The 25,290-nt window shown below is 52.4% G+C and overlaps 3 protein-coding genes and 2 non-coding genes across 8 annotated transcripts; 4 read left to right on the top strand and 1 right to left on the bottom strand.

Moving 5' to 3' along the window:
* The first annotated feature begins 3,343 nt into the window (after positions 1 to 3,343).
* Positions 3,344 to 7,083, top strand: TRIR (telomerase RNA component interacting RNase). 2 transcript variants are annotated; one of them, XM_031947612.1, is made up of 3 exons: positions 3,367 to 4,109; positions 4,974 to 5,051; positions 5,308 to 7,083. In XM_031947612.1, exons 1-3 carry the CDS (start codon positions 3,711 to 3,713, stop codon positions 5,413 to 5,415), a joined length of 585 nt encoding a protein of 194 aa, XP_031803472.1. In that variant the 5' UTR covers positions 3,367 to 3,710; the 3' UTR covers positions 5,416 to 7,083. The 2 variants fall into 2 exon arrangements, with proteins under 2 accessions (XP_031803473.1, XP_031803472.1); XM_031947613.1 differs by lacking the exon at positions 5,308 to 7,083 and having other exon boundaries at positions 3,344 to 4,089; positions 4,974 to 5,050.
* Positions 7,084 to 7,329: 246 nt separating this feature from the next.
* LOC100928869 (RING finger protein 11) lies at positions 7,330 to 11,828 on the bottom strand. Of its 2 annotated transcripts, none has more exons than XM_012542102.3 (4): positions 11,233 to 11,828; positions 9,839 to 10,008; positions 9,044 to 9,257; positions 7,330 to 8,183 (listed from the first exon to the last, which is right to left on the bottom strand). In XM_012542102.3, the coding sequence occupies exons 1-3, from the start codon at positions 11,281 to 11,283 to the stop codon at positions 9,086 to 9,088; spliced, it is 393 nt and encodes a 130-aa protein (XP_012397556.1). In that variant the 5' UTR covers positions 11,284 to 11,828; the 3' UTR covers positions 7,330 to 8,183; positions 9,044 to 9,085. The 2 variants fall into 2 exon arrangements, with proteins under 2 accessions (XP_012397556.1, XP_012397555.1); XM_012542101.3 differs by having other exon boundaries at positions 7,333 to 8,206; positions 11,233 to 11,827.
* Positions 11,829 to 13,387: 1,559 nt separating this feature from the next.
* TNPO2 (transportin 2) lies at positions 13,388 to 25,144 on the top strand. 2 transcript variants are annotated; one of them, XM_031947608.1, is made up of 25 exons: positions 13,388 to 13,536; positions 14,070 to 14,181; positions 14,908 to 14,983; positions 15,619 to 15,768; positions 15,912 to 16,018; positions 16,235 to 16,368; positions 16,609 to 16,690; positions 16,861 to 16,983; positions 17,076 to 17,194; positions 17,883 to 17,943; positions 18,136 to 18,307; positions 18,491 to 18,643; positions 18,746 to 18,971; positions 19,225 to 19,396; positions 19,481 to 19,567; positions 19,773 to 19,880; positions 19,964 to 20,122; positions 20,601 to 20,688; positions 20,957 to 21,055; positions 21,159 to 21,254; positions 21,676 to 21,781; positions 21,950 to 22,049; positions 22,149 to 22,223; positions 22,305 to 22,437; positions 22,529 to 25,144. In XM_031947608.1, exons 2-24 carry the CDS (start codon positions 14,083 to 14,085, stop codon positions 22,410 to 22,412), a joined length of 2,700 nt encoding a protein of 899 aa, XP_031803468.1. In that variant the 5' UTR covers positions 13,388 to 13,536; positions 14,070 to 14,082; the 3' UTR covers positions 22,413 to 22,437; positions 22,529 to 25,144. The 2 variants fall into 2 exon arrangements, with proteins under 2 accessions (XP_031803468.1, XP_031803469.1); XM_031947609.1 differs by having other exon boundaries at positions 13,389 to 13,536; positions 21,706 to 21,781.
* On the top strand, positions 17,982 to 18,052 carry LOC111719183. The gene has a single exon (XR_002769435.1). It is a non-coding gene; the product is annotated as a small nucleolar RNA SNORD41 (small nucleolar RNA).
* LOC111719182 lies at positions 19,078 to 19,147 on the top strand. Its single transcript, XR_002769434.1, has one exon. It is a non-coding gene; the product is annotated as a small nucleolar RNA SNORD41 (small nucleolar RNA).
* Positions 25,145 to 25,290: the final 146 nt, after the last annotated feature.

Below are 25,290 nucleotides of genomic sequence, written 5' to 3'. Positions count from 1 at the left end.
CTAGAAAGCCAATAACATTTCTGTATATTTCTTCTCTGGTCAGTTCTTACTACATTCCAACTCTGCCCCAGTAGCCTTCTCAGGCAGGAGGTAGCTTTATCCCCAGGGGCTTCCTGGCTCTCTGATAGGTGAGATATTCCTCAGAACCTCCATTTGAGAAAATACCCATGCTAATCATGCTCATTTTTAGTTCCCAGTTCTCTAGACTACTTTTCTACCTGGCACTTAGCAGCCTCTCGCTTTTCAATTCTCTTTTATGTGTTATGTCCATTAAAATATAAGCTCTTTGTGCCAAGGAGCCATCTTTCTCTTTGCTTGCATTTGTATTCCTAGTATTTATCTGGGTGCCTGGCATTAGTAAGTGCTTATTAAATATTTTGTCTAATCTAATCTTAAGGTCCCTTTGTTCCTCTTAGGTGTGCTTGAAAATGCCGAGCTTGTACTCTCTCAAATCCAGACCTTCACAATTTCTCTCCAATTTTGAAATGGTATTTTCCATTTATTTCCTTTTATTTCTATTCCTATTATTTCTGGTTGACTTTGTCCTTGACATAATGGCTTTGGCTGGTTGCAGAAGGTATACAGGCATTGTTCACAGCTCAGTTCTGATCCTTTGATTCCATCAGAAAGTGTTCTTACCTAGTTAAAGTATCAGAGCTAAAATGGGGTGATTCCAATCCCATCACATAAGGATGTAAAAGAGTTGGGTCTGTTCCAAGGCAGCAGGAAACTTGAGTTTGACATTTAAAGTCCTTTACAAAAACTTCTGGTCACTCTACAGATTTCTTTCCCTTTACTCTTCAACATACATTCTAAGGTTCAGTCAAATGACCTACTGGTTTTTACCCCCACAACTGTTCCTGTCTTTGTTCCTTAGCATAGACTATATCTATTTCTGGAATATTGTCTTCTCTCTCCTTAGTCAGCCTCTTAGAATCCTGAGATTCCTACAAGCCCAGTTCTAGAGCCATTCTCCTTTTCGTTTTACTCACAAGCACTAATTTCAGCAGTGATCATCTCTAGCTTTTTTATTGTTCTCTGTATATGTGGTATCTTTCTCTGTAAAGTGTCAGCTCCATATGGTCAGAAACATTTGCATTTGAATCCCTATATTTTATTATATTATATTATATATTATAATATTATATATTATATTATAATTATAATATTATATATTATATATTATATATTATATATTATATTATAATTATAATATTATATATTATATTATATTATATATTATATTTATTATATTTTATTATATTTGCATTTGAATCTAGTATAGTCTGCACATAGAAAAAAAATGTGATTATTGCTTACTGGTCTTCTTGCTTCCAGTCTTTCAACTGTCTTCAAAACAGCAATTAAATTAAAAATAATTTAAATTTAAATAATTTTAAATTTAAATTATTAAATTTAAATAAATTTAAATTTAAATAATTAATAATTTAAAGGAACATATCTGTCCATAGCAAGCCCCTAATCAAAAATTTTCAATGGTTTTTGATTGTATTTAGTATAAAAGACAACATTCTCAGTGGATATTCATTCTACAATCTAGACAATCTAGACAATACTTGGATGGTTATTGTCTTTGACTGGAGTGAATTAACTCCTCATCTCTGCCTCTCAATACTTATCTTCCTTCAAGCCAATTTGTCCAGAAAGCTTCTTAGACCCTTTTACTTATTAGTACTTTGTCCTTCCTTACATTATCTCGTTATCTATTATCTATCTATCCTAACATAGATAAGTATGTACTCGTCCCTATTTTCTCCTCCCACCCAGTAAAATGTAAGCTTTGTGGACAGAACAGATCATGTTTTTGCTTTTTTATCCTTGACAGCTAGCATTGTACCTTCCACAGTGTAGGCTTAATAAATGTGGGATTTTTGTTGTTGAAAACTGCCTCTTTGCAAGTTTCATTCACTATTCATTATATTTCTTAAAGTCAGGACTTCTGACTTATGAGTCCTGTCACCTTTCCATTGTCCTTCAGATTACTTGGGCAGAAGCCAAAGGGATTGCTGAGAAAAGGACCCAGGAGCCATTGACTCCCAGCTCCCACCCTCATGCTTTGGGATGTCATGTCACACGCTTGCTGCTCAAGCATTGTAGCTTCTGCACGCATCCAGGACTTGAGATCATGCAGTGGTCCCCCTACTTTTCCAGGCTTGTCTCATCTTAATATTCCTTTTCACTTATGCTACCAGCAAAACTGGATTGTTTGCTGACCCTTATATAAACAATTAACATGTGCTTGCAACTTTGGTCATTGTATGCTCTATCTCAGCTGTCCCTCCCCATCCCCATTTTCAGTTTCAGAGATCTAGCCATCTCCCAAATCCAAGTTCAGGTGCCATCTCCATGAACCCTTCCAGATTTCTTCTGAATAACGATCCCTTCTTTGCCCTCATTACTGTTAAACTGAAAAACTTAATGCAAACCTTAAAGCACCGCATGTCGACATCATGACTTGCCTAATGCTCTGAAATTCTGTGCTTTGGCCCTGTAATTCTACATTCGCTGTGTGTTTAGGCTTCTAGTCCTAAGTCTTCTTCACCCATCATCCCTCTGACTGGCCCTCCCCCATTTAAACATCCCTCCTTAGCAAACACATTCCTCAATACGCGTTGTCTTTCCCAGTTACAAGACCCTTGAGGGCAGAGACTGTGGCTTTTTTTCACACTTAGCGCAGTAGTTGAATCACTACGGTGCGCGGAGGAGAAAAGGGGGCGCATCTGACCCATGTTAGAAAGGGAGAAGAGAAGGAGTTTGGCACCGATTGTATGCGGGAGCTGAGGATGACACCTAGGGTGTGAGTCCGGATGATTGGGAAGATGCTAGCTGGGACCGTAACAGCAAAGCGGGAAGAAGGAAGGGAGAGAGGAAGACACATCGAGTTCGGTTTGAACCCTGGTGAGTTAAAAAGGGAGCTTGGGACCCGAGAATCATCAGCGCCGAGAAGTTGATCCATGAAAGCTGATGGTACAGCAAAGTACCTGCTAAGTACCTAATACTTGATTTCCATTCATTTATATGTCCTCTCTGCTAGAAGAGATGGAACCTTACTGAGGTCAGGATCTCTTTTTCTTTCCCTTACGGGGGTCGGTTTGGTGGGCTGTAGGTAGGCATTTAACGAAGGGTTATTGAGCGGATCCGCGAGCGGGGGCCTTGTCGCCCTGGACCAGCCAGGACCTTGAAGAAATGGGTCTCTCTCGGGGAAGCGCCGTGTCCCATGATGATTCCCTCTAAGTTTCGCACAGCCACCCCAGGAGTTGCAAGTTTCATTCTCTTCCGTTCCGCGTGCCTCGCGTCGCTGTCAGGCTCAGTGCCCGAAGGAGGCGCTCGTCCTGTATCACGAACTCTGGGGGCCGCCGCAGGCCGTACCAGTACTTCAGGATGGGTTGGCGCAGATTTGGACGGAACCTCGAAAGACCGATTGCGTAAAAGCTCAGGCTACGTTATTACCGATGGGGAGACTGAAGCTCAGACAGGCTCAAGGCAGAGGGACGGTCCGAGACAGAGGGAAGAATCCCAGAGGTCTCCACCCCTCTAAGGGAAGGCGCTGAGGTGGGAGGAGCAGCGGAGTTCACCGAGAGAAAGGGTGTTGCTTCCCAGAATCCTTTGCCCGGAAGCCTCCGGGAGGCAGGGCTTTGCGCGGGGTCCGAAGCCTTCCCAGCCTCCTTTGCGCGGCACCTGGTCACAAAATGGCGGCCCGAGGGAGACGGGCGGAGCCTGCGGGCCGGGAGCCGTCGGGCCCCGCGGGCGGCGGCGCTGGCGGAGGCGGCGGGAGCCGGTGGCCCGGGCCGGGGGGCGCCGGGGCCGAGTCCGGAGCGGGTTCGGGAGCCGGGGAGGAGGAGGAGGACGCGGCGGCGGCGTCGGGCCCGGCCTCGGGGGGCGTGAACCTGTTCGCCAACGACGGCAGCTTCCTGGAGCTGTTCAAGCGGAAGATGGAGGAGGAGGAGGAGCGGCGGCGGCAGCGGCAGCAGCAGCAGAGTCCGGATGAGCCGCCCGCGCCCCCAGGGGCCGCCGCCCCTGCCGCCGCCCCTGCCGGCGGCGGCGAGCCGAAGAAGAGGAGCGGGCCCGGCCCGGCGGCGCTCAGCTTCGTAAGGAGCCGCCGCCCGCGGGAGGGCGGGACGGGCCGCGCCGCGCCGCCGGGACAGACAGACAGACAGACAGACCGAGAGACAGACAGAGGGAGGGCCCATCCCGGGAGCGGGGGAGGGCAGATCGGGCGCCGCCGCCGCCGAGGGCCCCGTAGCACGGGCCTCCCCTCGGGCGGGGCCACGGTGCGGCTCGGGCCAGGGTGGGATGGGGCCGTCGCTCGCAGCGCTTCCCCTCCCGCCTTTTAAATCCGGCAGCGGCCCGACCCGGCCCCGCTTGCGTCGTCATCCTCGGCCCCCGAAATTTGACCTTTGCTACCAGGCCTGCTCTGGATGGAAGGGGGCGGGACGGGCGGGTGCGCGCTGCGGCTGGCGAGGCCGTGGAAGGGACTCGGGCCGGGAAGGAAGGGAGCCGTCCTCTGAAAGATGGGCGCGAACCCGGCAGACTGATGCCGAGACCTCAGACGCTGGAGCTGCGGCCTCCACGGCTCTCCGAGGCTGGCCATTGAGACGACCAAGTGGTGGCGGCCTCGGTGGCTAGCCGTAGGGCTCTTTTGGGGATCGGGGGATGCGGCTGGGGTCCGCGGGCGGTTTCAGTGGGAGCCAGGCTTATCATCCGGCTCGCCGCCCTGCCGGGGCTGACTGAGCAGGTTCGGGCTGCATCGTCCTGAGAAGTCCCTTGTGCTCCTCTCTGATTGCTGCGTAGGTTGGCCAGGCTGGGCACTGCTTGGTACTACACGACAGGCATGAGGAGCTAAGATGATCTAAGGCCAGGACTCCCTGTCCCGTTGTGTAGTGGGCTACATGGCCGCCAGGGCAGCCCCCAGGGCTCCTATAATGGTTGCAGTCTTCTATCCCTTCACCCAGGTGGGCAAGCGGAGAGGCGGGAACAAGCTAGCCCTCAAGACAGGAATAGTAGCCAAGAAGCAGAAGACGGAGGATGAGGTGAGCGTCTGCTGCCTGTGCAGTCTGGGGGGAACGGGAGGGGGGCTTTTCCTTCCGGGAGAATGGGACTGGTTGGCTGGAGTCGCCACAAAGTGCGGACTTCAGGGCTAGAAACACTGGGCTGCTGTGAACCTGGCTGCTGATCTAGTGGCCCAGGGTCTAAGGCCTAGGAGGAGAGCTGGGCTTTGGGCATCCTGAAGCTCCTTGCTTCTAGACCTCATGGCCTGTATGCCTGTCTTCCCCGTTTTGTCCCCAGGTTATGACAAGTAAAGGAGACGCTTGGGCCAAGTACATGGCGGAAGTGAAAAAATACAAGGCACATCAGTGCAGTGATGATGACAAAACCCGGCCCCTGGTGAAATAACTCTTTCCGCCAAGGACTTTCTGCATTGTACATACTTATTTAACGCAGCAAAAGAACAATAGCATTTTCACCAAGGACTCAAAACACAGAAGACAAACTTGTAGCTTTCTGGCGCCAGCGGATGATTCTTCAAGACTTTTTATACCTTGAGCACTTGACTTCTGAGACTTATTAGTATGTGGTTTACTGTTTCTCTCGATCTTTTTCCTCCCTACCACCCTCCTTTCCAATCCTTCATCCACCCTTCCCTTTCTTCCTCATCACTTCTGGGAAGTAAAAGAACTCAACTAAATAGTTGGAGGATTTTTGTTTCTTCTTCTTCTTCTTCTTCTTTTTTTTTTTTTTTAATTAAAAAGACAGGTTAGGAAATTGAGAAATGACTTCTCCCTGAGTTGTACCCAAGTCTGGTGTTGGTGCTGCCATCTTTTCTAGGAGTCTCTCTGGTTTGATGTGCTAATGGTATCTTCTGGGGAAATCTTTGTCCTCTGGGTATGGGAAGGGCTTGTCAGAAACATCTTCCCTTCTGGAGATGGGGCCTAGTAGGTTTTGTTGGAGTTCTTAGTGGCTCCCCTTTTATTTCATCCTGTAATATATTGGGCTCTGGTAGTCTGGGTGGTAGTGGCAGGTGGCAATGGACTTTGGAGCTCAAAGGAGTTTTGACATGTTCCTCACTTTTTCTTTAGACTTCTCTCCTCTGCCCAGGGTCCCCCTGTGACATTTGTCTGCCCTAGTCTTTTATTTCTTCCTCCCCCCAGATGTCCTTATCCCCTTCTCTGGGACTCCTTTGAATTCTTATGACCTTCAAAGGGAGTTCCAACATCAGAGACTTCTGTTGTAACTGGTTGGCCTGCTGTGAAGGCCAGTATCTGTGCCAACCCCCTCACCTTCAGGGCAAGCAAGACTCTTCTAAAACTTTATTTTTTAAAAAATAACTTGGTGTCCACATGCCCTAAATCCAAGTGTCCATGTTCCCCTTTACCCCCAGCCCACACCACACTTAAACCTCTGGCTTGTCCCATTGCATCCCCTTCACCAGTGTGATGCTTTTGAGTATGTATTTTCCTCTGAAGGTTCTTGTCTAAGGCCATGCTTCAGGGATACCTCAAATTTAATTTTCTGATTTTTGCCTTTATTGGAACTATCCCCTTCAGCCTGTGTTTAGGTGCCTGGGGAAGTGTGGTGGGGCAAGTATTTTCTGTGTGTTCTGTTGGGAAAATGTTGAAGGGACAGTTCCTTTGATCCAGGGTGTCTCTTGCCCTTTGGCTAGGGAAAGTGAACCTGACTGGGAAGCGAAGACTGCCCTTTGCCTCTGAATGATGTTTCTCTAATCCCAGTTTGATGCCCTAGGTAGCTTTGGGGAGCAAGTTTTACCCCCAAAGGCTGGTTGGGGCTTTTGCTCCTTGTGCTTTTCCTTTTTCTTTCCTCAAAGGTCCTTTCTTCTCCCTCCCTCCTCCCATAGCATGGATGGTGCTTGTCCCTGGACAGTGAGGTAATGCTTCGGGATGCAAGGGGTGGTAAGAGGTGTAGTAGGGTTGTAGTTCCTACTCTCCTGTGGTGCTGCTCTGCTTGTCTGAATTTGGAGTAGCCACTGGTTACTTTTCCTTCTTCTGGCTCCCTTTCTCTACCCCCACACATGTCCCTTTGTGTGGCTCCTTTTCCTTTCCCCAAGGAATTAATGTTTAAAAGTGCTGACTTTAAATGAAAATAAAAAAGTGATCTAAGAGCTGCCTGTATGTGTTCCTTCTGGAGGCAGCTTCTGACCCCTGCTTGGAGTCTCAGGCTTGAGATCACAGGCTCATAAATGTTGAGCTTGGAAGGGAGGTCCCTTCTAGCGCCCATCTAGTCCAATCTTTTCATTTTATAAATTAGGAAACTGTCTCTTTAAAAGATTAAGTGACTTGCTTAAGATCACACTTTTACAAGAGGCAAAAAGTCTGGATTTGAATCCAGAAAACACATTGATTAGCTGTTCTTCCTGCTTTCATTTCTTAACTGCCAGGCCCCAGGGAGAATGAAGTCTACTGATAACCTGGTGCCCTGGAAGCTGCTTTCTGGGAATGCCCTAGGCCCTATAGGAATCCGCATCCTAAATAGCCTTCACCAGCTGTGGATATGAGGCATTAGTTTTCTGGAGCTCTGCCCCAGGTTCATCAGGAAAATAATGGGATAAGAAGATAGGATCTGAGCTCAGTACAACATCCTGCAAGTTCCTAGTCTTTACAGAAGTGAAGAGCAACTCTATCCACTGTTTGGGGTGAGCCAAATTGTAGTCTTCCAAGATATCCCTATACAAGTATCATGCTTAGAATGGGCTGTGACCATCCCTTCTTGGGAAACCATTAGGATTTGGGTTCTCATTCATTTTGGACTTAATTTTGTTCCTTTGGATCTGACACAACAGTAGGGACTGAATGCCCCTGAAGGTTTTCTCCAGTCCTGATTCCCATTGCAAACAGCACAGAGGGTCCCATTTTATTTGCAACACATTTTATTGCTTATCTTTTACATGATCAGGGGCCCAGTTCATCTCTTCTACTGGAAATAGCCCAGAGATAATTATTTATGAAGCTCCTCTCTAGTCACCCTTCCCCTACGTTGGGGGTAGCCTGGGACTACCCAAAGTGACTAGACAAGAGCCCCTGCCAACAGAAAGGAGGGCTATACCCTGGGATTGGGGAGAGGGTCTCGTCTATGTTGAAGGCAGTAGTTCCTCCTCTGGTGAGCCATTATGTGTGAAATCATGTCATGCAGCTTCCCTTTCTGCATCCCTGCTCCACAGGATTAAGTTTAGCTTAAAAAATAAACCCCAAATCTAAGGATCCCTGTTCCCCAAAGTAGGTCATACATGACCCCACTGTCCTCAGTGCTAAACCAGGGGCTTTAAGGCAAGCAAGATTCAACTTGTTCAGGGAGTAAGGGAAGGACAGATGAATATCCCAATCCTATCTGCCCAGTTTTCAGAATTATGAAAACAGAGTAGATATTTTGACTGACCAAAGTTGACCCAATTTGGGAGGGACCAGGATTCTGACCCCAAAAGGTATGTTGGTCGAAGTGAGGTAGAATAAGAGAGACTAAAGGTTCCTTCTCACATCACCAGGTGTTATGGGGACAGGTTACAAGATCCAAAATATCAAGCTTATTAGTAAAAGTTTTCTGATTATCATTGTCTCACCAGCAAAAGCCCAAGCAGAGAGGGGACCAAGGTAATCTGTTCCTCCCACACCCTTACCACCCCACTCCTACTAGTCTTTAGCCACAATGGACATAACTCCTGGAATCAAGATTTTAAAAGATTTTTTTTTTCCATCACCTTTTAGGAGCAGCTCAGGTAAGGACTCAATGTTATTGGGGTGAGAAAGATTAGGTTTCAGGATCATCTTTAAAAACTCAGCAGTAAAAAAAGTCCATGATGTGATGGGGGAGGAAACTAGTTACTTAATCCCCAAAAAGTCAAACTGAGCTAGGGAGGACTTAAGTGTGCACTTGGCCTGTCTCAGGCCAGGACACCCCTGGAGCCACCACCTCTTGAGTGGGCGCCAAGTCTGGCTTCGGCACTCTTTGGTATGTTCCCCAAATGTGAAAGATGTCCAGCTGCAGTGGCTGCTGCTTTCCCCCTGGGGCTCACCTGAGTAGGCCTGGGGGACATGTTGGCTGCCAGGCTCCATATTCATCTTGTCTCATAGGAGGAAAGCAGGGCTGTGTCCACTGGCTCCATGCAAGAGGGACATGTGAGGGAGCGCATGAGCCAGTCATCAATGCAGTGGACGTGGTAGGTGTGCAGGCATGGCAAGAAGCGTATGGCATCCCCATACACAAAGTCCAACATGCAGATCACACACCTGCAGGGACCAGGGATGGATGAATGTAGCACCAGTTCTCACCCTCTTCACCCACCCCCTCCACACCCAGCATCTCGGCTGTAATTGTCACAGAAGCCTCCCCCTGTGTATCCAGACTTGAACTATACTGTTGACTGAAGAGTAGACTAGGGCCTGCCTTCAAGGATCTCGGCCTGGGGGAGTCAAGGAATGGCAGACCTTGGCCTTGCTCTTGGGAATCTGGAGGAAACAGAAAAGTAGAAGATCCTGGCCCTGCCTTTTAGTTCACAGTTTGGGACAGACCCCAAACCTTGAAGCTGTCAAACTTGAGGGGTGGGGTGGGGCTGGAGTGAATTTAGATGATGAGCTCCAAAGAGAACCCAATTGGGATTGAGCTCAAGGATTCAGTCAAGAACAACATGGGTATGTCTCAGGGCCTGGGTGTTTCCCTAGACTTCCCTCCTAAAAAGAAAAAAAAAAGATTGAGAGCCTCATCTACTGAGGAACTTCAGATTGCAGCTCCCAGGAGGACTAGGCTGCCAGCTAACAGCAACGTTCCCTTCAGGAGCCTGGGGTATCCTCATCCTGTTCCCCACCCTTACTCTTTCATTTTCTTTTCTGACCCCTCAGAGCCAGGGTCGAAGATGCCCTTGGGCAGGTGCTGGATGAAGCCAATTCTCTGGGCGATGAGGATCTGCTCCTCCTCTGTGAGCTGTGCGGCCAGTCGGCTCTGGCTTGGAGATGGATGGTACACTGGGATTGGTTCCCGTCCCTGGGGGATGGGGACAGGATATACATGGCAACTTGTCTCTGGGACTTCTCTTTCAACCTGCCTGTGTCTAGTTCCCTGTGAGGCTTCAAGTGGTCTAGCTTGAGGTCTGCTTTAAAGGATCTATGAGCCTTGTACCCTCTGCACTTCTTCTACTGTTCCCTAGGGATTCTAATATTCACAAACTCGAGTGCTCAATTCAGAATGGGACCAAGACCTCATTCCTCTATGTCCGCTACTGTCCTGCTGACTGCAATAAACTCCCCCATCTCTGGGTCTGACTATAGGATCTAGAGCTGGAGAGGCCTGAGAGATCATTGAAACCAACACTTTCATTTTCTATAGAGGAAAACGGGGAAACAGACTTAGCCAAGTTCACAGGGCTGGTAACTGGCTGAGAGAATTTAAACAGGTCTTTCTGAATCCTTACTCCTCCTGCCTAATGATCTTATTCAATTGGAGGGCTTCTGTGTTTCTCTTGTTTTGGGATTTCTAGAGTCAATCCCCCTAACCCCAGTCCCGACCTTGTCTGGTTTGGTAAATTCCAAGGCCCCTCCCCTTTCCCAACCCAGTTCTCTTCCTTTTCCCTTCTGTTCTATCAACTCCTTCACTCTGTAGGGTGAAAAGAGTAAGGCTTCCTCTGACTACACTACAGCCTGATCCTCAGGCTGCTGAAGTGGACAGCTGAGGTTCTGTCCCCAGTTCCGCCTGCCCCTCGGGGGCGGGGTGCTGGAGGTCCAAAGTTGCCCCGTCCCAGCCCAATCCTACATCTCTGGGGGGGGTGGGTGAGATGCCTGAGCTTCCCTGTGCTTGGCCCTGCCTTGTTTTCCTGGGGAACTGGGGGGTTGGTCTCTGTTGCCAGTCCTGCTCTGCTTCTCTGGGGCAGGGGATGGGCAATAGCAGCTGCCCGAGTTCTTTAGATCAGAGCTCTGCCCGGCCTCTCGGGGGTGATGGCGGACACCAGGGATCCCCTGACTCAGTCCTGTCCTGCCTCTCCGGGGCCCGGGGGGTGATGGCAGAGGACCGGGTTCTTCTGGGCTCAGCCCTTCCCTGCCTCTCCGGGCCGCAGCGGGTGGCAGATGCCCCGGTTCCTCGATTCCTAGCCTGGCCTGTCCAGCGCGGTGCCCACCCTCTGGGAGGGTGGGGGCGGCGGCGGGTCCCCGGGGAGCCGCTTCCCTCCCCAGAGTCGTTGAGCAACGACAGACTGTCTGTCGTTCCGGTCCCCACCTCGGTCCCGGCCCTGATGCCGGACCGCTGAGAAGACAGGCAGTTCCCCATGCCTGGCCCGGCCCACTCAGCGGCGGCCGAGGCCCCTCCTTCTAGGCTCCCAGGCCCCGGCGTCCGTTTCAGCTCCAGAGACCCCGGACGGCCCGAGCCCCGCCATCGTCCCGCCGCCGCCGCGGGGGCTCCGGGCCCAACCTGGACTCACCGCTGTTTACAATCCCAGACGGAAGTGCTGCCGCTCGAGGCGCAGAGGATCGCGGGGGATGTAGTTACCGGCGCTCTCGGGGAAGGGGCGTGAAACAGCGATGCACTGAGGGCGTCATGCGCATGTGCACGCGCAGGTGAGGCACCTCCGCTAGCTTCCGTGCGGGCGGAGGTAGAGGGGCGGGAACCACGTGTTCTTGCTTCTGCCCTGTGCCGAGTCCCCAAGGTTCTGTAAGCCCTGGACACCTAAGGGGACTGCAGAGGTGACCTGGGGGGAGGGACGGTAACCCGCTTGGACAACACCCTGCCTTATATTGTAACTGTTTTTGAATCTTTCTTAACTCCCTTGGGTGACAGGGAACTCCCAGCCTGGGACTGAGCGCAATTCTTTCTTCCTGGTCCGTTCCTCCCTCCCCCCAGGCTGCGAGTAGGGCGTCCTAGTTTTGAGAAATATTTGTGGAAAGAATGAAGGCAAAGGCCTTGAGCCCTGGGAAGGATAGAAAAATGTCTTTTCCCTGCCCTCCCTCATTCTTATCATAACAGTCCTTTCATTGGAGCAAGGAGGGGCCTTGATCCCTTGTCCCACCCTAGGCGATGCCCTTCAGGATCCTTCTTGTAAACCCAGCAGTCCCGGGGAAGCGAAGGGCTTTCCTGGGACCTGGGCTGCAAAGCCTGGGCATCCAGGGGGGTTCATAGGATCGCGACTTAGAACCTCTTTTATTTGGAGAGACGCCTCCCTGAGGCAAGGGAGACCTTTACCTAAGGTTACACAGCCAAGCAAGGACTCCGTTTCAGCATCTTTGACTTCATATTGCTCGTTGCTCTGTACCCCCTCCAACTTTAGGGAAGAGGGCCGTATTCCTTATTCATAAAGTTCCTAGTTCCTTCTTGTGGCCCAAATTCCAGCAAGACCTGTTCTCCTTTTAATTCATCTCTCCAAGCACAGCCACTTCCCGCTTGCCCAGGAGCCTAAATCCAAGATCCTCATATCCAGAGGTGCCCCAAGGAGTCCCAGGCAGCCGAATGACTCCCCCATTCTGGCTGTCCTCACTAGGGTGAGCAACAACGGCCAGTTCCTTCTCCCTCGCGTCTTTGGGTTTACTGTCCCCATCCTCCCCCGTTTCCTAAGCTCTGCGATGTTTGAGCTACTTGACGGACGGCAGCGATTGGGGGAAGAGGGGACCCAATGCATCAGGGCTCTTTGGATCTGTCTCCCAGGGTGAGGGCACGGCGCAGAGAATAAACAAACCGCCAGCGGGCTTCTGCACCTGCCTGTCGGGGAGGGGGGCTCTAGAAGGCTGGGAAAGACGGAGGCAGGGCGGGAGAGGCGCCTGGGGAAGGCCAGGCCGTGAGTGTGTGCCGAGCAACCTCCGCCCCCTCCTGCCCGTTATCTGGAAGAACGCAAGGCACGCCAGGGAACCTGCAAGGCCAGTCTGGGAGAGGCGGTACCCAGAGCGCCCCCGCATCTGCAGGTAACAGCCAGAGGAAGGGAGCCTTAGCGAGTCCTCCTCGGCACGTGAATTGCTCTGTCCCAAGTCACAGAGCAAGAGGGACGGGACACGGGGGCTGGAGCAGGAAACGAGCCAGGTGCTTTCGCCGGAGAATTCCCGCACTCAACACAGGACCCGGGGATCGTGCCCGGGACCAGGCACCAAGGCAGAGGCCGGCGGGGGGAAGGAGACGAGCCGCGAGGACCCCAAAGCCAGAGGGACTCGGGACCTAGCGGGCTCCCTAGTCACGTGACGAGAACTCCTGGCTCCGCGATGGCGGCCGCCGACCACGTGACGCCCTCGAGGACGTGCTCCGCCCTTCCTTCTTTTCCCACCACCGCTCGCCGTCCTTAGGCTCCCTCCCTCCTCTCGAGTCACAGGGCCCGCCCAGCGTCTTGATTGGCTGGGGGGAGACAGTTTGAACGGCGGACGGAAGCCGCTGCGGCTCAGGCCAAGTCGCGTTCCTTTTTTTTTTTTTTTTTTTATTCGCTTCCTCGCTCCTCCCCGTGTGTGTCTCGGGAGAAGTCGCAGAGCGAGGAGTCGCCGCCGCCGCCGCCGCCGTCCCCGCGTCTGCCGCCGCCGTCTCCGCCGCCCCGGTCACCGTCGGGTCCCGGTGAGTGGCTCGGCCCGAGCCTCGGTCGGAGCTCTCGGCCGCGGCCTGTGGAGGAGGAGCAGGCGCGCCGGGCCGGGGCTGGGCCTCGGGGAGCGGCCAGGCCTGTTCGAGGGCCCGGGGCCGGAGAAAGCTGGGCAGGCGGCGAGGGGGTGGCTGGGCGCGGCGGCGGCGGCGGCTCGTCCCGATGGGGGCGAGGAGGGCCCAGGCCGCAGGCCGGCGTGCACCCACATCCCGGCACCTCCCCTCCCCCCCACCCCCTCCGCTCCTGCCCGGGAAGGGCCCCGGCCTTCCCCCTCCCCGGAGCCGGGGCTTCGGGTCCCTCCGCCGGAAAGGGCGTGCGGGGGGGGGGGGGCACCCCCTCAGGCTCTGGGCCTGCCGCCGCCCCCCCTCCCCACGTGGCCGCAGGGGCTTTTCTGCCTCCTCATCCCCCTCCCCCGCGGGGGGGGGGGGTAGCCCCGATGTCCGGGTGTGGGAGCAGGCCTTGCCCGGCAGCCTCTAACCCGCCTTCTTTTCCCCTTCCTGCCGCATTTCAGACCAACCCCCAGCATGGACTGGCAGCCGGATGAGCAGGGCCTGCAGCAGGTCCTCCAGCTCCTCAAGGATTCCCAGTCCCCCAACACGGCCACTCAGCGTGTGGTCCAGGACGTATCCTTTGGCTCCCTGACCTCCTCCTGGCCCTCAGGGAAGGAGAGAGACAGAGGCCTGGGGCCTGTTTGTTCTGTGGCCCGCCAGGCCTGGGGGACCCAACTTGGAATGGAAAAACTGCTACAACTCCAGGTAGAGGCCTCCCTGCTCTGGGCTTCTGACTGTAAAATCAAGGTGCTGTCCAAGGATCCTTCCCTTCCCAGCTTCTGCAGGCAGTGAGAAGGAGAGACGGATTCCTGCCTTGGTCACCAACTCCAGGTCCCCTTCGACATATGGGGAAGCTGAGGCCCCGGACAGGGCCATGTGGATTTTGGCCTGAGGTGTGATTTGAACCCAGATCTTTGAGACTGTTCTCTGGGCCACACTGCCTCTAAGAGAGGGGATGCCAGGGATTCAACATGTGCTCCACCAGGAGCCAAACCCTCGCCAGACATGTGGATGAGCATTTTATCGACACCGGTGAAGGGTAAAAGTAGAATCTAAGCCACTTAGGAAATACTCCATCTCCCCATTGGTCGGGGGCTGATGAAGCTCTTCTGGGGCTTGTGTAGACAATAGAGGGACAATCCCTAAGGATGGGTGAGGTTTGTAAAACTGAGAAGATGCTAGAAATGGTGAGTGCCCCAGGGTCTGATGTCCTCTTTTCCCTTTCACATCTAACTCCTCACCTGTGTTTTCTAAAAGGGTCAGTACTGAATTGGCTTAGTCCTTAATATTGCCCCACAGAAACTAAAGCAACTGAATCAATTTCCTGATTTTAACAATTACCTGATCTTTGTCCTGACACGATTGAAGTCAGAAGGTAAGTGTTTGGGGCTCTGGCCTCCCTCCCTTGCCCCTTCTGTTCTCCTGTCTCTGGTCTAAAGATTAAGGGGTCTCACATCTTGAGTTCAGCAAGGCCAAATCAGCAGATATTTATCAGTTGGTTATTTCTGGGATACGTTGATGAAAAAAATGGAATACTCCATGTACTTGAGGAATATCAGTGTAACAGAAATCATAGATGAACAAATAGGATGTAAAATGGAATATAATCTACAGGCAGTGGAATCAGTGGAGTTGGGGAAGGTCCAGAGGAAATAGCAATCGAGGCTTCATCGAGAGATGGAGATGAGCAAGCAGTGCCTTTGAGCTCCAGGGGGACAATCTGTATGAATGTGAAGTTGCAGGGAATCGGGAGAGCACTGTTCTGCTTCTAGTACAGTTTGCCCGCCGTGTAGTGTTTGGGTGTGTGAGGGCCAGTGATAGGGAATTATCTGGAAAGGTACATGAGAGTCATTTCTCCCTTCCCTCTGTGGCTGACAGTAGGGTGGGCCAGCTTGAGCTCCGTGGTTCTTCAGTGTAGCCCTGGATCCTACCTTTTCCCAGGACTTGGGTAAAGGAAGGTGAGCCCCTTATAATTTCTGCTCCAGTGTTTTCCTCAATCCCTTTCCCCAGATGAACCGACACGCTCCCTCAGTGGCCTGATTCTGAAGAACAATGTGAAGGCGCACTACCAGAGCTTCCCCCCCCCAGTGGCCGACTTTATCAAGCAAGAGTGTCTCAACAACATTGGTGACGCTTCCTCACTCATCCGAGCCACTATTGGTAAGGTGGAGTGGGGGTGGGGGGCTGCCTCAGGAAGGCATTACTTCCCTTGGTCGCTGTCCCTGCGTGTCCTTCCTCGAGGTGAGCGCCAGGAAGCCAGTGCTTCACTTCATGGATTTCTGGTCTTTCTTTCTTCTCACTAGGCATTCTCATTACCACCATTGCCTCCAAGGGAGAGCTCCAGATGTGGCCAGAACTGCTGCCCCAGCTGTGTAACCTGCTCAATTCTGAGGACTACAACACATGTGAGGTAGGAGGCATTGCATTCACTGTAGAAGTAAAATTGGGATGTGCATTTGTCCTAGCTCCTCGGGAAGGAGAGATACAGGAAACGTCAGACCCATTTAGGCTGGGTCAGAAGTAGACACTTTTTCAGCTTGCTGTCCCTTCTTTTCTTTGTGTGGAGAGGATTATACGTTCTTATGTCCCACTGATATTTCACAGTGTCTTCTCATATACCCCATAGGGAGCCTTTGGAGCATTACAGAAGATCTGTGAAGATTCATCAGAGCTCTTGGACAGTGATGCCCTCAATCGGCCCTTGAACATTATGATTCCTAAGTTCTTGCAGTTTTTCAAGCACTGTAGCCCCAAGATCCGGTATGTGGGGCTGTTCTTGAGACTGACTGCTGGAGTCCTGGAAACCCAGGGCTGGGGAACAGGAGGGTATGAAAGAATTGTAGGCATATCCTTCCTGCTTTGGGATTGTCAGGGTTGGCAGAGATCACTTGCTGGAGCAAGGGCTATTAATTAGCATGAAGGGACTGGATCAGTAGTCCTTTTTGCACAGTACCATTACTTAAACTACTCTGGGCCTCCTTTCTTGTTTTGTTTCTCCAGGTCCCATGCCATTGCTTGTGTAAATCAGTTCATTATGGACCGGGCCCAGGCACTGATGGACAACATTGACACCTTCATTGAGGTAGGCATTTTGTAATTAGTGCCAGACAGGTTTATGGTTGGATGGGGAAGGGGTGGGGAAAGAGTTAGGTGGAAGGAGGAACACGGACCCCATGGGGGACCTGGCCCTTTTTGCCCCCTTTGGGTTCAAACTATTGATTTTATGGGCTGGGGTGTGGTGGGGATGTCTAGCACCTGTTTGCCCTGGCGGTGGATGAAGACCCAGAGGTTCGGAAGAACGTGTGCCGGGCCCTGGTGATGCTGCTAGAAGTACGGATTGATCGGCTCATCCCCCACATGCATAGCATCATTCAGGTGCGCAGGGTGTGGGGGTGGGGGTGACCTTCCTGGGACAGCAACGTTCGTAGAATGCTCATCCTCTTTCTTTTTCTCCTCCTTTTCTGTAGTATATGCTGCAAAGGACTCAGGACCACGATGAAAACGTGGCCTTGGAGGCCTGTGAGTTCTGGCTGACGCTAGCTGAACAACCCATTTGCAAGGAAGTCTTGTCTTCCCACCTGGTGCAGTGAGTCCTGATTGTCTGTCCAGGCCCTTTCCTTCCTCGCCCTGCCCCTCACCCAAGGGGATCTTGCTGTCCTGGCCTTTATTGTTGCCACTTCTCTAGGATCAGATAGGATAACTTGCCTGTGGTCATCTAACTAACTACTTAGTGACAGAACTAAAACCAGAATTAGAATCTGTCCCCTAGCTCCTAATCCACTTTTCTTGCCATTGAAATCTTTGCAAGCAAGTGATTTGAAAGAGGAGCCTCTGGGAACCACAGTGGATTATATTCCATATATCACCCCTAATGCAGGCTAAATTGGTTTTTAAAATTTTAAATCTTACTCTAATACACATGTAAGTAGTTTGTAGGATTAATCCTTGCTTTGCTTTGAGTTTACACTTAAAATATAAGATTGTGTTTTAGGGAAGGAACAAAACAACTTTAAGAGATCTTAAAACAAGAGTTGACTTTGATGGAAATCTTGGGAAAGGATTGCTGCGGTTATTTATCCTGTGGTTATTTCTAAGGTGGCAGAGCTGAGAAGGCTCCCTTAGGTTGACATCCAAGCCTGGGGAGCTGCTGCTTGAATTCTTTCCAGTATTTTTCTCCCTTCCCTCCTCCCCTTCTCCCCTAGGGATAAAATGGATGGACCTATAGGGAGATGAGCCCCAAGCTTTCTAATTTCACTTACTCTTGCCTTCCCTAGGCTGATTCCAATTTTGGTGAATGGGATGAAGTACTCTGAGATCGACATCATCCTGCTCAAGGTAAGGGTCGAAGAGGTGGGCTGAGGTGCCCTTGCTCTTGGGAAATGATGCATACTTCTTAGCCTGAAAGTTTCATGAAGGTTTCTTGTATTCATACTGTCTGATCCCAGGAGACCTTGCTCTGGTAGGGGAGGGGGGGCAGGAGGTATGGGTCTACCCAGCAGCATCAGCCCTTCCGGGCCTTCCCTGCAGGGTGACGTGGAGGAGGACGAGGCTGTTCCAGACAGTGAGCAGGACATCAAGCCTCGCTTCCACAAATCTCGGACGGTGACCCTTCCTCATGAGGAGGAGCGACCTGAGGACCCTGAGGATCCTGAGGAAGATGATGACGACGATGATGACACCTTGTCTGACTGGAACTTGAGTGTGTTGGGGCTGGTGTTAGTGGCGGGGAAGGGGAGGGACCGATGCCCCGGGACTCTTTCCCGGTACAATGGTCATCACTCTTCTTTGGTGACGACTGTTACATTCATCCTGTCTGGTCCCATGGGACCCAAAGGGGAAGGTGCCTGTGGCAGGGGGTGACCGCCGTCTTCCCCTGTTACAGGGAAGTGCTCAGCAGCAGCGCTGGACGTCTTGGCCAACGTGTTCCGGGAGGAGCTGCTTCCTCACCTACTGCCTCTGCTCAAGGGGCTGCTTTTTCACCCTGAGTGGGTCATCAAGGAGTCTGGGATCCTGGTCCTAGGAGCCATTGCTGAGGGTGAGGGCCGAAGTGGGTCAGAGACTGCACAAAGTAGGAAGCTCCTGGCTTAGATGGGCCCATTACTGGTGCTTGCTGAGCGTGTACCCTGCCTTCTTCCAGGCTGTATGCAGGGTATGGTTCCATACCTGCCCGAGCTCATCCCCCACCTGATCCAGTGCTTGTCGGACAAGAAGGCTTTGGTACGCTCTATTGCCTGCTGGACACTGAGCCGCTATGCCCACTGGGTGGTTAGTCAGCCGCCGGACATGCACTTGAAGCCCTTGATGACTGAACTGCTTAAGCGAATCCTGGATGGCAACAAGCGTGTGCAGGAGGCTGCCTGCAGGTGAGGCCACCATGAGTCTTCCCAGCCTGTGCTACCCATCTGGGTCCCCAGACCTTGCGCACCTGGCAAGGGTGGTCTTAGGGGCTTCCTTGGGTTACTCTCTGCCCTGGATATGATGAGCAAGTTCCTGTTTGATGTCACACTGATCTCTGTTGTATTCATACTGTCTGATCCTGGGCATGCCGGCCTGTTCCCTTGGGCATCCTGGCTGGTCGGGCTGGCCCTCACTTGGGTGCCCAATCTCTGTCCACAGTGCCTTTGCTACCCTGGAGGAGGAGGCCTGCACAGAATTGGTCCCTTACCTGAGCTTCATCCTGGACACTCTTGTGTTCGCCTTCGGCAAGTACCAACACAAGAACCTCTTGATCCTCTATGATGCTATTGGGACGCTCGCCGACTCTGTGGGCCACCACCTCAACCAGCCAGTGAGTGCCGAGGGTCTGGGGCTCTCTAGACTTCTCTCTTCTCTTCTTCCCTTCACTACTTCTTTGCTTTTCTGTTCTCATTAGGAATACATCCAAAAGCTGATGCCCCCACTGATTCAGAAGTGGAATGAACTGAAAGATGAAGACAAAGATCTCTTCCCGTTATTGGAAGTGAGTAGGGAGTTGTGCGTGCGGTTGATCCGTTGCCCTGATTCCTCTCTTCTCAGAGGAAGGATGGTTTGGGTTTATTTCACCCAGTCCTCATCCCCAAAGCCAGACCTTTGTTTCCAGAGGGACCACGTTCTCGAGGCCTCTGGAACGGGATGGTGGCCAGCATTTGGTAGCTGTCCCCAATCGCTTCTTTTCCTACCCACAGTGCTTGTCGTCCGTGGCCACAGCCCTCCAGAGCGGGTTCCTGCCCTACTGTGAGCCCGTGTATCAGCGCTGTGTCACCCTCGTCCAGAAGACGCTGGCCCAGGCTATGGTAGGTCTCAGGCTCCTGGGTATCCTCTTGACCATTCCTGCTCTCCCCAGGGCTCTCTTTTACTTCTTCTCCCCACTCTCCAGATGTACAACCAACATCCGGACCAGTACGAGGCTCCCGACAAGGACTTCATGATTGTGGCCCTGGACCTCCTCAGTGGGCTGGCTGAGGGCCTGGGGGGCCAAGTAGAACAGCTGGTTGCCCGAAGCAACATTATGACACTGCTTTTCCAGTGTATGCAGGTGAGTTGTTCCCTCTCCCCTTTGGTTGTTCATGTAGCCAACATTTGGGAATGTGTTAAGAGTCTGATGTCTTCAGCCAGACACCGAGGAGGGAGGAACAGGAATAAGATGAAGCCCCTGCCCCTGAGTTCAGTGTCTTCTCGAGGAGCTAAGGGAGATAAGTCAGAGACAGAGCCAGGTCCAAGGCTGCAGGCCTGGCTATTTGAGGGGTATGAGCAGCAGGTTTGGCAGATGGTGAGGGGAAGGAGAGGTGCTTCCGACAGGATGATGAGGGGTGCCTTGTGGCTGACGTGATTGGGTGCTGAGGTTGGACAGGATTTCTATAAGGAAACAATGGGGAAGTGGAATGGAGGAGGAAAAGGCAGGAGTAAAATCACGCCTCATATTCAGGGCTCAACGAAGATAGCCATTTGGCAGGAGAGGCGATTGTGTCCACCTCCCTGGACACTGACCTTCAGCTGTTTCCCCCTTTTCCCAGGACACCATGCCGGAAGTTCGTCAGAGCTCCTTTGCTCTCCTGGGAGACCTTACCAAAGCTTGCTTCATGCATGTCAAGCCCTGCATCGGTATTTGCTAAGGATCTGCTGCCCCTCACCTTGTAGTCCATACTCCCAGCTCTGCCATTTTCCTGGAAGATGCTGGAGAAAATCCACTGGGGGGTGGACCAGAGACCTTCTTTGTAGATGAACTCTCTGGTCTGAAGAGTGTCTGGGGCAGGGAGAACTTCAGGTGTCCGTCCTCAGAGTCGCGGGGCCAGAAACTCTTGCCACCTTCTCCCCTTCCCTAGACTTCCTCTTCCACAGCCGTGTCTCATCCCTAACCCTCTCCCCTCAGCTGAATTCATGCCAATCTTGGGTACTAACCTGAATCCTGAGTTCATCTCCGTCTGCAACAATGCTACCTGGGCCATTGGGGAGATCTGCATGCAGATGGGTGAGTGCCTGAGCTCCCACAGAATGGTGGCGAGTGAAGATTGAAGTGGGAAATCATTGACTTGATGTGGCCCTAATCTTCCATTCCCCTCCATTCTCCTTAGGAGCCGAGATGCAACCCTATGTGCAGATGGTCCTCAACAATCTGGTGGAGATCATCAACCGCCCCAATACCCCCAAGACCCTGTTGGAGAACACAGGTGGGAGCCCAGGCCCAACCTGGGCAGTCTCTGCACCTGCCACCAATCTGGGGAGCCAGTTTCCCCCCAGCGGGGGTCCCCCTTTCCCCTTAGCTTTGGGGCTCCATCTGCCCCAACGTTCAACCAGCTGGGGCCAGGTCCCCAGTCCTCTTCTCCCCACAGTTTGGGGAAGAGAGAAATCCGTAGGAAATAGCCCAAGTATCTGGGCCACTGGCCCAGTCCAGCCTCCTTCCCCAAGTAGGGGTCAAGGGACTGAGCCCCCATTGGGGCCTGAAGCCCGGCATTTGTTGGAAGCGGGCATTTCTTTGCTCCCTGCTGGCTCCTCCAGAGAGAGTCTGTGGGGGTTGGGGCCAGGGCGGGGGTCGGTACCCCCACCCAGAGGCCCCGCCACGTACAGTCCCGGGGCCACTCGGGGTTTCAGGTCGCCTGACGAGTCCCTCTGCCATTCCAGCCATCACCATCGGCCGCCTGGGCTACGTGTGCCCACAGGAGGTGGCGCCCATGCTCCAGCAATTCATCAGGCCCTGGTGGGTGTGTGTGCTGCCCGTGGCCCTGCTCCCCCGGCCCCCTCCCCCCAGTCCTGTCCCAAACTGCATGTCGGCCTGCCCTTGCCCTGCCCCTCCCTCCTACTGTCTGTCCTCTCTCTGGGGCCGCCGCTCACTTGCCCAGCCTCCTCTCCCGCTGCCCTACTGCAGGTGCACATCGCTCAGGAACATCCGCGACAACGAGGAGAAGGATTCTGCCTTCCGGGGCATCTGTATGATGATCGGGGTGAACCCAGGAGGGGTTGTTCAGGTAGAGGGGCTGGGGAAGGGAGGGGACCGGGGTCCCGGCAGCTGGGGGTGGGTGCCGGCAGCCCCTCACAGCCGTGGTGGGCGGCGGCTTCGTTTTCAGGATTTTATTTTCTTCTGTGACGCTGTGGCCTCCTGGGTGAGCCCAAAGGATGACCTGAGGGACATGTTTTATAAGGTGAGTTCTGGGGCTCTCTCTCCCCTCTTCCCTCTCCCAAGGACTTGTCACTCTCCTACACCCGTCCTTTCCCTTCCTTAGATACTCCATGGCTTCAAAGACCAGGTGGGGGAAGAGAACTGGCAGCAGTTTTCAGAGCAGTTCCCACCCCTGCTCAAGGAGAGATTAGCTGCCTTCTACGGCGTCTAGGTGAAGCAGAGAGACCACGCACTAGGTAAGTACTGGGCCTCTGGGAGCTGGGGGCCGAGACAGGAGCCAAGAGACCTGGGTGCTGACGCTTCCTCCCTCTACCTCCTTGTCCCCAGGTTCCTGACGGCGTTGGGAGGGGTTGCTGGGAGCTCATCAGCATCCAGGTGTTGCAGTGCCCTGTCAGTGGGGGGTTAGGGAGGAGTACGTGGGACACAAAACTAAACGACTTCCCGTCTTCCTGCCATTGCGGGGGTGGGGGGTGGGGGGGCCTCCACGCTCATTCTACAAACCAGGGGCTTTCATCTCTGGCAGAAGCCTGAGCAGTGCCAGCCACACGGGGGGCGGTGGGTGGGGGGAGGACTCGCTGCAACAGGATCTTGTTTTGGAGGAGGAAGAGGAGGAGGAGGAAGGGGAAACAAACGGGGAAAGGGAATTGTTCTCGTGATCCGAGAGACGCTGATAGATGGTCTCTCGAGTGTGCACAGAGTAGGGTTAAAAAATGTTTAAAAACGAAAGGACAAATAGAACAAGCAGCCACTATTCTGGTACTGCCCATCAGTCTGGCGGGGTGGGGGGTGTCGCTGTGGGGATTATGGTGCATCCAGATTGGTGGGAGGGGGCTTTGCCTGTTTCTCCCACCTTTTTCCCTGACTGCATGGTGACATTTAGAGTAGCGAATCCTGTGAGTTAGGCCATAATGACTTAATGTAACCTTCATCTAGAGTTTAAGATGCTTCTGTAATAGGTGCTGTGCAATGGTCCGAAGAAGGCCGTGACAGAGGGTCCCAGCTGGCGAGAGTCCAGGGCCTTGGGGCCAGGGGTGGGGAGGGAGGAGAAGAAGAAGGTACAGAGCCTCCTCTGGGCTGCCTAGCCCAGCAATTCATCCAGGAGGAGAGCCATTTCCTGGGCCCTGGGCCCTGCTCTGCTGGTCAGCACTGTAGAGACGCATGCTTCTAAAGCCACTGCTCAGCCAATTCTCCTCTCACTGGTTGTGCACCGTATCCGTGCTGCTGCTGCTGCTGCGTTTACTTCACCTTTCCCTTTCAAACCCATTGGGGGGTGGGGAGGTAGCAGCTGGGAGATGGGGGGGGTTGGAGCATATGGTGAGCCCCTCAGCCTGGGTCCGCTGTCTCCTAGCCTCAGTCATGAGGCTGCCTAGCAATCTTCCCACTGGGAGGAGGACTGTGCTTCTCTACCACTGTTGGTTCCCTATGTGTGGATGAGCCCTAAGATATCTGAGTGTAACTGAATACAACTTTAGTATCTCTTCTCTCTTCTAGAAATGTTGATAGGACAGTCTTAGGGCTTCATTCCTGTTTCCTTTTCTGTCCTGTTATGGCCTCAAGGCTATCCTTTTCTTGTCTCATTTTATTTAACATTTTTGGTCCTGGGATAGTGGCTGGAACCAGCTTTGGCAGTAGCCAAGAAAGGCTTTCTTTTGGGTGCTTTATTTGTGGGGAAATTAAGTCAGCCAAGTGGCAGCAGGAATCTCATTCAGAGCCTAGTGAATCAGTGAGGGGAAAGTGAAATGGATGGATGGATGGATGGACCTATGACTCCTGGTATTTCCACTTATTCATTCCCTCAAGTCCTCAAGAGCATAGAAGGGAAAAGTGGTTAGTCGAAGTAGATTGCTTGCTTGCTCTCCAGAAACTAGGACAGGGACCTTCATAAACGCTGCCCAGCCTGGAAGGAAGGAAGGAATCCGAGTCTGGTGATTTTCCTGGGCCTGAGGACTGTCAGGGTCCTGGAAGACTCCAGCTTGGTGTGGGTGAAGGGGCTGGGGGGACTACAGTGAGGAGGGATCAACCCCCTGGGGAGATTTTACTCATGGGCTTTGAGGGAAACATTCCCCCTCCAGCGGCTTTGTGCCGGCTCACGTCTCCTCTGTAATTGGGTTTCGGTGTCTTGTCAGCCCTTCCCAAGGGGCTAAGATCTCCCTTTCTTGGTTGATGCCCTACGCTTTCTGCCTGCCTTCCACCTTAGGATGGGGAACCCTGTATCTGAATCAGGGCCTATCTGCCCCTTCCATTTCTTCCATCCTTCACTCACCATTTCAAGCGTCTTGTCACGCACATTCCTCAGCTCAGCTTTTTAATTTAATTTTTTAAAATCGCGTAAAAACTCGAGCAGGTCTCTGGGAGCCGTTTACAAATGTTTTTTTTTTTCTTTTCTTTTCTTTTCTTTGGTTTTGTTTTGTTTTTATTTTTTGTTAATTTTATTTTTAAAATTCTGGTTATTTTGGAGAAGCTTTTTCCCCTGGGTTGCTGGAGACATAGCCTGGTATTAATCTAGCCTATGCCTTTGCTCAACTCGGGGTGAGAGATCCGGGTTTAGCCTCCGCGGGGCCCAGAGAAAGGGACGGGGGAGCAAGTTTTTTTTTTTTTTTTTTTTTTCCAGATTATTTAATTTTTTAGTTTGTTTTATTTAAAATTTTCGGTTTTTTGCACAATGAAGTTAAAGCTCCATGATCCAACTGCCTCTGCCTCTGTTTGAGTTAGTTTCTGATTTCGGGAGTTTGCTTGGCCTGGGTGACGGTGCTGACTCTAGTTTTTAGCCTCCTGTCTGTTGAATCCTCGATTTGTACATTTGTAAATGTGCTGTAATGTTTCCTATGGTAAAACTGCTGTGGATTAGTGTTGAAGCAACTGCTTGCACCTTTGCTCCAATGAGATTTTTCTCATTTTATGTATAATTTTTTGTTGACTAAAAACCAGTTTCTTGTGACTCAAGTTTTTTGGTCTCCACCTTTGTGTCTGTCTCTCTGGGGTGGGGGCCCTTTCCCGGGATAAGGAACGGGCGGCAGGCTGGTGGGAAGTGGGCTAGGGATTATCCGAGAGGGGAGGGGCAATTTCGAGGCTCCACCCAGAAGCATCGG

The sequence above is a fragment of the Sarcophilus harrisii genome, chromosome 1 (genome assembly GCF_902635505.1).
Source record: "Sarcophilus harrisii chromosome 1, mSarHar1.11, whole genome shotgun sequence".
Taxonomy (NCBI): Eukaryota; Metazoa; Chordata; class Mammalia; order Dasyuromorphia; family Dasyuridae; genus Sarcophilus; species Sarcophilus harrisii.
This window is presented reverse-complemented; position numbering and strand designations above follow the sequence as displayed.

Bases quoted from the DNA above. Each gene is read 5' to 3' on its own strand.
- TRIR (XM_031947612.1), top strand. From the start codon at position 3,711: ATGGCGGCCCGAGGGAGACGGGCGGAGCCTGCGGGCCGGGAGCCGTCG. The intron at 4,110-4,973 runs GTAAGGAGCCGC...CCCTTCACCCAG, and splicing joins GCCCGGCGGCGCTCAGCTTC to GTGGGCAAGCGGAGAGGCGG. The intron at 5,052-5,307 runs GTGAGCGTCTGC...TTTTGTCCCCAG, and splicing joins AGCAGAAGACGGAGGATGAG to GTTATGACAAGTAAAGGAGA.
- LOC100928869 (XM_012542102.3), bottom strand. From the start codon at position 11,283: ATGGGGAACTGCCTGTCTTCTCAGCGGTCCGGCATCAGGGCCGGGACC. The intron at 10,009-11,232 runs GTGGGGACCGGA...CCCATCCCCCAG, and splicing joins GCATCAGGGCCGGGACCGAG to GGACGGGAACCAATCCCAGT. The intron at 9,258-9,838 runs GTAAGGGTGGGG...TGGTCCCTGCAG, and splicing joins TCAGAAAAGAAAATGAAAGA to GTGTGTGATCTGCATGTTGG.
- TNPO2 (XM_031947608.1), top strand. From the start codon at position 14,083: ATGGACTGGCAGCCGGATGAGCAGGGCCTGCAGCAGGTCCTCCAGCTC. The intron at 18,644-18,745 runs GTGAGGGCCGAA...GCCTTCTTCCAG, and splicing joins CCTAGGAGCCATTGCTGAGG to GCTGTATGCAGGGTATGGTT. The intron at 20,689-20,956 runs GTATTTGCTAAG...CTCTCCCCTCAG, and splicing joins GCATGTCAAGCCCTGCATCG to CTGAATTCATGCCAATCTTG.